The 10,905-nt window shown below is 42.5% G+C and overlaps 1 protein-coding gene across 1 annotated transcript in view; it reads right to left on the reverse strand.

Annotated features, from left to right (window-relative positions):
* Nucleotides 1-1,439: 1,439 nt before the first annotated feature.
* LOC110454006 (SUN domain-containing ossification factor-like) overlaps nucleotides 1,440-10,905 on the reverse strand; it is a gene marked incomplete at its 5' end in the record, with an annotated part of 14,681 nt that continues 5,215 nt past the window's right edge. Inside the window, 8 exons of the mRNA XM_021503288.1 lie at nucleotides 1,440-4,264; nucleotides 4,424-4,494; nucleotides 4,671-4,929; nucleotides 5,269-5,373; nucleotides 5,721-5,832; nucleotides 6,162-6,556; nucleotides 7,382-8,277; nucleotides 8,409-8,512. Of these exons, the coding sequence (XP_021358963.1) occupies nucleotides 3,476-4,264; nucleotides 4,424-4,494; nucleotides 4,671-4,929; nucleotides 5,269-5,373; nucleotides 5,721-5,832; nucleotides 6,162-6,556; nucleotides 7,382-8,277; nucleotides 8,409-8,512 (2,731 nt within the window). The remainder of the gene's footprint in view (nucleotides 4,265-4,423; nucleotides 4,495-4,670; nucleotides 4,930-5,268; nucleotides 5,374-5,720; nucleotides 5,833-6,161; nucleotides 6,557-7,381; nucleotides 8,278-8,408; nucleotides 8,513-10,905) is intronic.

The raw sequence follows: 10,905 nt of genomic DNA on the forward strand, positions 1-10,905 counted from the left end.
GTCCCACTAGCCACACACTGGGTTGTGTTGTCCTCTTCCCACTAGCCCCACACTGGGTTGTGTCGTCCCCGTCCCCCTAGCCACGCCGTGGTTTGTGTCGTCCTCGTCTCATTAGCCACACACGGGGTTGGGTCTACCGCGGTTCCCTAGCCACACACGGGGGTGTGTCGTCCTCGTCCCACTACCCACACACTGGGTTGTGTTGTCCTCGTCCCACTAGCAACCCACGGGTTTGTGTCGTCCTCGTCCGACTAGCCACACACGGGGTTGGGTCGTCCTCGTCCCCCTAGCCACACACTGGGTTGGGTCGTCCTCGTCCCACTACCCACACACTGGGTTGTGCCGTCCTCGTCTCACTAGCCACCCACTGGGTTGTGTCGTCGTCGTCTCACTAGCCACACGCGGGGTTGTGTCGTCCTAGTCCCACTAGCCACACACCGGGTTGTGTCGTCCTCGTCACACTAGCCACACACGGGATTGTTTCGTCCTCGTCACACTAGCCACACACGGGTTTGTGTCGTCCTCGTCCGACTAGCCACACACTGGGTTGGGTCGTCCTCGTCCCCCTAGCCACACACGGGGTTGCGTCGTCCTCGTCTCACTACCCACACACGGGGTTGGGTCGTCCTCGTCCCACTACCCACACACTGGGTTGTGTCCTCCTCGTCTCACTAACCACACACGGGGTTGTGGCGTCCTCGTCCCACTAGCAACCCACGGGGTTGTGTCGCCCTTGTCTCACTAGCCACACACGGCGTTGTGTCGTCCTCGTCCGACTAGCCACACACGGGGGTGTGTCGTCCTCGTCCCCCTAGCCACACACTGGGTGGTGTCGTCCTCGTCTCATTAGCCACACACGGGGTTTTGTCGTCCTCGTCCCGCTAGCCACACACGGGGTTGCGTCGTCCTCGTCTCACTAACCACACACGGGGTTGTGTCCTCCTCGTCTCACTAACCACACACGGGGTTGTGTCCTCCTCGTCTCACTAGCCACGCACGGGGTTGTGTCGTCATCGTCTCACTAGCGAGACACTGGGTTGTGTCGTTCTCGTCTCACTAGCCAAACACGGGGTTGTGTCGTCCACGTCTCACTAGCCACACCCGGGGTTGTGTCGTCCCCGTCCCACTAGCCACCCACGGGTTTGTGTCGTCCTCGTCCTACTAGCGACACACGGGGCTGTGTCGTCCTCGTCTCATTAGCCACACACGGGGTTGGGTCGTCCTCGTCCCACTACCCACACACTGGGTTGTGTCATCCTCGTCTAACTAGCCACACACGGGGGTGTGTCGTCCTCGTCTCCCTAGCCACACCCGGGGTTGTGTCGTCCCCGTCTCACTAGCCACACATGGTGTTGTGTCGTCCTCGTCTAACTAGGCACACACGGGGTTGGGTCGTCCTCGTCTCACTCGCCAAACACGGGGGTGTGTCGTCCTCGTCCCCCTAGCCACCCACGGGGTTGTTTCGGCCTCGTCTCACTAGCCACACACGGGGTTGTGTCGTCCTATATGACAACCCGTGTTTTTCATTAAGATTAATCATCCCTTTGTTTGTACAGTGGGTATAATTCTGGAAGCAAATTTCTGACATTTTTCCCCAATGTTGACCTTTTTTTTCATAAATACTCACTTTGATGAAAGGAAGCCAGAGAGTTTGGAATACACATCAAAATCAGGGAGACTGACACTACTACATGTTCATGTGGTTCACTGTTTGATTTTCAAAACTATTGCACGACTTTAAATCCTAAATTACATAACACAGCAAGAAACTTCCTCCACCCCGAAATCTTCACAAATATATAACAAATGCATCAAATATGTAAATACCCATTGAGTGGGTAAGTAGGATTTGCCGAAGAGTCCATGTCAAAGTTTAAGCACAGGAGCTATGTATACAGCACATATAAGTAAACTATATTACAGGTATAACATTAGCAGGTCTGTTGTAAGTACAATGTTACAGGGAAAATGTTGACAAATCTGTTGAAATCTTAACTGGCCATGTTTGAAGATTATGAAACAAAGGAAGCTTGCATATCTGGATCTTTGATCAATCATCTTTGACAGTATACTGAGCTATCAATAATATTTTTTTTTTAAATCAAAATTAAATTGTACTGATAATAATTCCAAAATAATGGAGTTATACAATATAATGACACACATTTGGATTGGTAAGGGGGAGTGGGGAAGGGGAAGGGGAAAGGGAAGGGGAAAGGGAAGGGGGGGGGAGGTTGTGGGTGGAGATTTTAAGTATGTGTAATGGAACATTACAGGTAGTTGGGTGTAAGTAAGGTTCGTGTAAAGGGTGAGGGGTTATAAAGTAAATCTCTGTGGATTAGTAAGGTTCTTGTAAAGGGTGAAGGTTTATAAAGTAAAGCTCTGTGGATTAGTAGGGTTTGTGTAAAGGGGAAGGGGTTACAAAGTTAATCTCTGTGGATTAGTGGATTAGTAGGGTTCGTGTAAAGGGGGTGGGGTGGTTACAAAGTAAAGCTCTGTGGATTAGTCACCTGTCTCACATACATATATAAATAATCAAAGAATAATAACAGGTATACAGTAACCAATCTTATATTGAGACAAAACATCATCAATTTTAACTGTTATCAGGTCACAATGACGAGACAATGGTGTTGCTGTATGGACAATGGTCGGTCCAGGAACTAAACTATATCACTTTTAAAAGGTCGTTATCCACACACAGTATTTATTATACAGTGCTGTATGGGATCACGCTGGCTTGTATTTTTGCGATATTTTCCATCTGAACACAATCTGTGCAACATTAGAGCTTGAAAGCATTGATTCTTGTAGCTAATAACACCAATGAATATTTAGCTCCTGTGAATGATAAGCTCTCCTGAACTATGAGCTCTTCAATATCTACATCATTTAAAGTAGATAATTTTTTACACAATTTAAATTTTATAAGTGACATGTATACCAAACCTGTATGCTTTTAGAAGTTACTTGTTAAGGACTCTTTTAAAGAATTGATTTCATACACACAAAACATCATTCTGAAATTCAGAGTTAGCTTGCACTTCACTATAGGAAGCGTAGGGTAAATATCGCAAATTTCAACCAATCAGTGGACAGTATTGATCAGTTTACTTTCTTCAGATAAGTTGTACCAACAGGCTAACATTAATAAAGATATTGGTTAAGCTTAAAAATCTATTGCACAAATTGTTTAATTATTCAACAATTCTCAATCTGGTGGAAAGGCAAGGAGATTATTTGTGTTACTTGTTCACCTAACACTTGTATCTGTCTATATGCCTAATACACTGCTTAAACCTGGATACCAAACAACAACAAACAGTCACAAATCACTGTTTCCCAGTTACATACATCTATAAGGAATTCAGTAGAGTTTTCCCTGTTTTTACCAGGTAATGCTATTACACATAGCTACACATTTCTCTTTCATCATTAACAGTTATCACACATTCATTGTCATAGTTATGTTGTCTTATTTCCATCCAATGAGTTTTTTCCAAGAGGTGGCGCTGGTGTCTACCCTCGAGGAGGACGACAGGTCAGCACTGGATGCCCGCATATGGGACTTCTTCTTTGGTCGGTGTTGTTGAGACACACACAGACTGGTAGAGACATGGTTACCATTGACATTAGGCCGTATTGTTTCTATCTCGGCTGGTGTCTGGCTACTATTGTCCGATGGAATGCTGTGGCCAAAATTTTGTCGTTTCTTTTTTGCAGCTCCACCTCCCCCTCCCCCTGGGTCAGCAAGGGCACGTGTCATTGGCGGGCTCCCTCGCCTGGACTTTACTCCTCCTTGAGGGACCCCAGGACATTTAGGGGGTTTGGAAGATATCACAGAAACAGGTAGCTCATTTGTAAAAGAATGAGCCTTCACCTTAAACCTATTACCTCCAGGAACACTACCTTGTATATCATTGGAGGAGCAGGTCACTCTAACCTTTGACCCCTGACCTTTACTGTTAACAGATGTATCTGAGTAAGTACTTTTACAATAGGCTGAATCTACCTCAGGCTGGCAAACAAGTTTGTTGTCAGAATTAAAATTCCACTTACAGCTTTGGCTGCTTGTCCTATTTAACTTTTCACAAACAGTTGTCTCCTCTGGGCTGGCACCAAACAAAAGCCCTGCACTGTTGAAATTTGTATGTGACTCAGTCAGAGCCAAATCATCTTTAAAATCTGAAGAACTGGGGACATCACAAATCTTTACTTCAGGACCCTTCTTCTTTCTCTTCTTCCTCTTTGGCATATCTTTTTGCTGAAATGAAAATTGACAGTTTAAAGTTAAACATGTTTGACTTGAAAAGAAAATTGAATAAATGTGTGAATTATGTAATTTGTAAATATTTGTATCTGATGACACAAAAGATCCTATGGAAGGATGCACACTCAAAGAGTGACTGATAAGATCATCTACCTGGCTGATACCCGAGGAATCTTTGGTGGTGCCTCCTGGATCAAAGCTGGAAATATCTTGCCACTTACATGCTGAAATGATAAAGCAACCAATATCGAAGACCTGTAAAGACACATAAGCATTAAGTCTGGTATGCAAGGTCAATTACCTGTATCTATTCCAGGATATATATAAATGGAATTAAGCACATTTCTCCACAGTTATATTGCTGCTGTATCCAGATATTGACATGTCAGTAGGTACTCACCTAATGCTGTTTCACTGTTGTACCTTTGAAGAGAACCCATTGCCAGCTCAGCAGAATTGTGTTGAATTGTGCCGTGGAATGAATTTCTTCTGGGTAATGCTGTTAGATCCATTTCACTTGGAAAAATTTGAAGAAGTTTTTGAACTTCGGGTGACACTGGTATATATGGTGTTGATTTTCCGCGCTTGAGACACACCATAAAAATCACGATCAGAATGAAGACCTCCACTGAGGTCCATACCATCTGTCTGTCTGTCACCTGTAATACAGAAAATACCTCACGCTGTACAAATACTGTCCCAATATCACTATTATCCTTTCCTTCATAGATATTGAAAGAAACATTTTTTTTTATCCAGCAGAGGTTGAAACAATTAAAACTACTACACTGTTAAATTTCCTGAGATGAGATCATAGGATAGTGTACCGAAATTAGATTTCCTGAGATGAGAATACCTGTTAGTGAATATCTCTATCTTCCTCAGTAATATTTTTACTGCATCAAACAGAAATATCAGGTCCTTTTGAAACTGAATGTGTCTGAATGAGGAATGTCCATCCTACATAACTAGATTTCTTTGTGCTACTAAGGTCTGACCTTCTGGTTGAGGGTGTCCATGCTGTGTACCATCTCCTCCATCATTACAGTTAGATTCCTCAGTCTTATCTCCATGTTCTTCATATGTTCATCTTGTTCCTTTCCCTATACAGAGAAACATTCAAACAAAACTCCTGATTTGTATAGCCAAAGATTTCTTTATGAAGTGAAAATGAAAGCTTGCAAAAACAGCGTACCTTTAAGTTAACATTTCGTTAAATTATTGCACATTCTCTTTAATTTTTACCCGAGTCAACGTATTAAGGTCTCAAAATTCAGTCTATGATGAAGTAAATCACACCCTCTCCCCACCCCACTACAGGGTTAACCCCTTTCCTCTTACCCTCCTCCTCCCTCACCATTTCTCCCCCTCCCTCCTGCATCATCTCCCCAACCCTTTCTCCCATCCCTCCCTTCCTCCTTCCCCACCCCCATGTTAATCCATCACCTACCTTGACTTTGGCCTCCAGCGCGGTCTCCTCCAGCTTAGTGTCAGTCTTGTTGAGTGTTTTAATCATCTCATCTGACTTGGTTTTAAACTTTTGACTCATCCTCTCCAAAAATCTGATATCAACAAAACACAGTCAACACAATCTCTTATACAAAGCATCCAAATACAGGAAAACAATTAAACTGATTCATTCAAAATGATATACACCTTTGTATTTGACTTCCAGTATTCCCCTCTGTATATATAAGATTAGACTTGAAAAAAAAAATCTGGCTTAGAGTTACTTCCCCTTGACAAGATATTCATTTTCCATTTTAATACTTTGCATTTACAAATCCTAGTAATATCGACCAATGGTGAGAATGACAGTTGTCAAGTTTGACCCCTGGATTTTCTGGTTTTGTTACTGTAGAATGGACATCACAACTTCTACTCAGCCTACCTTATACTAAGGGTGACGTTCATCTCCAGGGCGTTGATTCTGTTAGCCAGTCTCATTAGTGCAATCTCACGTTTGGAGTAAGACAGGACAGGAACCTTTACATTAACAAGGCCAAGGTCTTTCTGGGGCATTCCTGAACTCTTCTGCGTGGCATTTTCTGCCAGCACTGTGTCATTAATGATCCGAGAGTGTCCATTCTCTGGATCGTCCAGAATGGCTGAAGCTAGCTTGTCCACTATACTGGACATGACCTCAGCATCATTGTCAAATATCTCGAGGTTGTCGCTGGCGTTGGGTTGATCTTTTGTCATGGTGACCTTAGTAGAAACTATCTCTGTAGTGGATGAGGACATTTCCATCTCGGCATTTTGATTCTGATTATTTTCACTTGAATCCTAAAATTTAAACACATGTAAAATGAAATAATCAAGTGACATGTATGTATATAACTATGTTAAACTAAAATCTTGACCTGGCAGAGGAAATGTGTTGACAAATATAAAGTACATACCCAGGTATTATGTTCTTTGCATGATGAGCACTATTTAATTTCTATAATGAATATATAAATATAAGGTATGTTTTCGTAATATCACTTGTGTATTTAATAAAGACAAAAAAAAATAATCCTGTCATAGGTCCACACTTACCTGATATCAGTATGACTGACAATAAAGCCTGAGGGCTTGCATTTCTCAACGGAATCACATTTACCCAAAACCCAACTAGCTGACCAGTAGCTGATCATGAGCCCACAGACCTGCTCCCTCTACCTGGGATACTATCAGACTTACCCTTCACTCACTGGCTGGCTGACAGTGGAATCCATGAGCGTGTTCCTTTCTACGTGAGACAAGTCCAAACTCACCTAATATTGGTGATGGATTCCTATGGCTTGCTCTGAGACTTGAGAAGCCTCACCTGATAAAGCCTGAGAGCTTGCATTTCTCAACGGAATCACATTTACCCAAAACCCAACTAGCTGACCAAACAGCTGAGCCCACAGACCTGCTCCCTCTACCTGGGATAATATCAGACTTACCCTTCGCTCACTGGCTGGCTGACAGTGGAATCCATGAGCGTGTTCCTTTCTACGTGAGACAAGTCCAAACTCACCTAATATTGGTGATGGATTCCTATGGCTTGCTCTGAGACTTGAGAAGCCTCACCTGAAAACTGACGTGCTAACTGACAGTGGACCAATACCTTATCACACTTACCAAAGACCCAACTGGCTGATTGATGGTGGTGTCAAAGGGCTTGCTTTCCTCCACTTGAGACCTCACCAGGGTAACAGAGTCCAGAGCTGGTGTGGTCTGAGAGGTGTCCACCTGTGCTGATGCACTAACAATGCTGGGATCAAGAGTAACCTCCCCTGGAGTCAAGGTCTTCTGGCTGGTGACTTGTGAGCTCTGAGTCTTCTCAACTGTGACCGGATTGACAGTCACGGATACTTCCTCGTGTGGCAACACTTTGGATGGCTCTATGCTGATGGCTGCCTCTGTAGCTACAGGCACAGACACAGTTGGCATGACAACCTCAACCACACTCTTGTCAGGGGTTGGTGAGGACAGCTGAGATGATGTGTCCACTGTAATGTCCAGCTGAACAGATGTATCGATGGATTCATTGTTGTGGACAGACAGTGAGGATGCTGACTGACTGGGCGGGATGGGCTGTGTACTGTTGGACCCTGTAGTGTTACTGGCCTCAGACAACACATCCTTAGTGACAATGATGAAGCTGTTGTCAGCTGAAACCTTCCGTTCTGATGAATGGCTGTCAATGTCCTGTCCTCCTAAATCTGGTCTGACACCAGGGGGGATTCTTTTCAATGTGCATGTCCCTGGCAGTGAATTCCTCAACAAAATCTGCACATAAGTACAGAATACACTTGCTCTTTTTGTTGAATTCAGTTTTTTCTTGCTTCCTACTTTCTGCCTTGGTGTTTTGGTGAGACACTTGTTGACCAGGTCTAACAGCGGTACATCTGACTCCTCCCTGTCAAGGAGTGTCACGATTGGCCGCTCATCCTGACTACTGGGCACCTGTTCATGGTCCTCCAGCTTAGTTACTATGGAGGCCGATTGGTCATCAACAGCACCAGAACGCTCTTCTGCAATGTAAAAAGATTTCATGTTCAATGTATGGAAAGTTAGATCTGCAGTTGATCATTATGATAAGTGTCATATAATTTTTGTTTCAAAACAGGACGACTTGATATTGTCATGGTTACTATACACTTACCGGTACCCTGAGGAGTAGACGACTTGGTGCTGGTTCCTGTGTCCCCAGGGATAGGCATGTTTGGCTGGTCAACAGAGCTTGACTGCTTAGACACATCCTTCTCTCTAGAGTCAAATGTCAAAAGTTTAAATGATCACACAATACCAATTAAGGATTCCATGATGAAGTAGTACAAAGATATAAATAAAATGAAAATGAGATTGTGCTTGATCAGTTATAAAGCCAACAGAAATGTACAAATAGCCATAATACTGTTCAACTATCATAAAGAAAGGCTATAGCAATGCATACACATTGGGATTGGTGTTTTTTTTAAATGAAATTTGTCAGAGTGTTTTTGTCTGCTAGAATGATCAAACAAGTGACAACAATTACAATCCTGTAACAAACAGTGCAACATTGAGACACATCACCCAAGTTATATCACCAATGTCTGTTACATGTGTTTCTGTGTAGGGATAATAATATATAATAAGTACAAACACAGCAAGCACACACAATCTCTCCAATGTAGTTAGGCGGACAAACACAAACTGTATCTCTCCAACACTGTTAGGCAGACAAACACTAAACTGTATCTCTCTCTCCAAAGCGGTTAGGCAGACAACACAAAGCTGTTTTTCTCCAACACTGTTAGGTAAAACACAAAACTGTATCTTCCCAACACAGTAAATAGACAAAGAAAAAAACTGTATCTCCACAATAAAGTTAGGTAGACTTTACAAAACTGTTTCAACATAAATCATGTTTTATTTTACATTATTTTACCAGTAATGGTTACTAGAAAGTTCTATGTTCCTACTACATTAAGGATGATATTGGGAAACCAGCCAGCTCTGAAATGGTCATGTCTACACCTGAACCCTTTAATCTAGCAATCATTGTGAACGGTCAATGATTGACCATGTCTACACCTGAACCCTTTAATCTAGCAATCATTGTGAACGGTCAATGATTGACCATGTCTACACCTGAACCCTTTAATCTAGCAATCATTGTGAACGGTCAATGATTGACCATGTCTACACCTGAACCCTTTAATCTAGCAATCATTGTGAACGGTCAATGATTGACCATGTCTACACCTGAACCCTTTAATCTAGCAATCATTGTGAACGGTCAATGATTGACCATGTCTACACCTGAACCCTTTAATCTAGCAATCATTGTGAACGGTCAATGATTGACCATGTCTACACCTGAACCCTTTAATCTAGCAATCATTGTGAACGGTCAATGATTGACCATGTCTACACCTGAACCCTTTAATCTAGCAATCATTGTGAACGGTCAATGATTGACCATGTCTACACCTGAACCCTTTAATCTAGCAATCATTGTGAACGGTCAATGATTGACCATGTCTACACCTGAACCCTTTAATCTAGCAATCATTGTGAACGGTCAATGATTGACCATGTCTACACCTGAACCCTTTAATCTAGCAATCATTGTGAACGGTCAATGATTGACCATGTCTACACCTGAACCCTTTAATCTAGCAATCATTGTGAACGGTCAATGATTGACCATGTCTACACCTGAACCCTTTAATCTAGCAATCATTGTGAACGGTCAATGATTGACCATGTCTACACCTGAACCCTTTAATCTAGCAATCATTGTGAACGGTCAATGATTGACCATGTCTACACCTGAACCCTTTAATCTAGCAATCATTGTGAACGGTCAATGTTTGACCATGTCTACATGTACACCTGAACCCTTTAATCTAGCAATCATTGTGAACGGTCAATATTTGACCATGCATGTCTACATGTATAATCACACCAATGTTAATGACAGGGGTATCGTTATAGGTTCCAGGGACCACAGCAAGCTCCTTAATCCAAACTTTACATACTTAAACGTCAGCAACATAAAGGACAGATTTCTATAAGTACAATCATACACAGCTTCACCCAATGATCCGTCTCACTCTCATCAGCTGTACATAATAACACTTTACAAGTGGGATATCATGCTATCGTGTCCAGGTTATGACAATACAGTCAGATAGTGGCCTTGATGTGTATGGACATTGACATCGTATGACCTTTATTTTTGTCAAGACGTAAAAACTCAAATCAATCAGTTGTTTGATCAGCCTTTCAATCAATTCTATTTTGACTTCAAACCAGAGAATTTCTATTCAAAGTACAGTCTTCATAATCAAATGGCATGCTTTAATAATGTAAATAAAATGATTTTCCAAACATAACAGCTCACCAAAGGGACTTGATATATTGACATGTAAGGGGATATCTATATTATACAGGTATTACTGCATGGTCTGATGTCTAGTGACAGCCCTTCAGAATTGAGATTTGTATAGATATTACATACCCAAGGTCTAGTGACAGCCCTACAGAGGTAAGATTTGTATAGGAGATATTACATACCCGAGGTCTAGTGACAGCCCTACAGAGGTAAGATTTGTATAGGAGATATTACGTACCCGAGGTCTAGTGACAGCCCTACAGAGGTAAGATTTGTA

The sequence above is a fragment of the Mizuhopecten yessoensis genome, unplaced genomic scaffold (assembly GCF_002113885.1).
Source record: "Mizuhopecten yessoensis strain PY_sf001 unplaced genomic scaffold, ASM211388v2 scaffold7621, whole genome shotgun sequence".
NCBI lineage: Eukaryota > Metazoa > Mollusca > Bivalvia > Pectinida > Pectinidae > Mizuhopecten > Mizuhopecten yessoensis.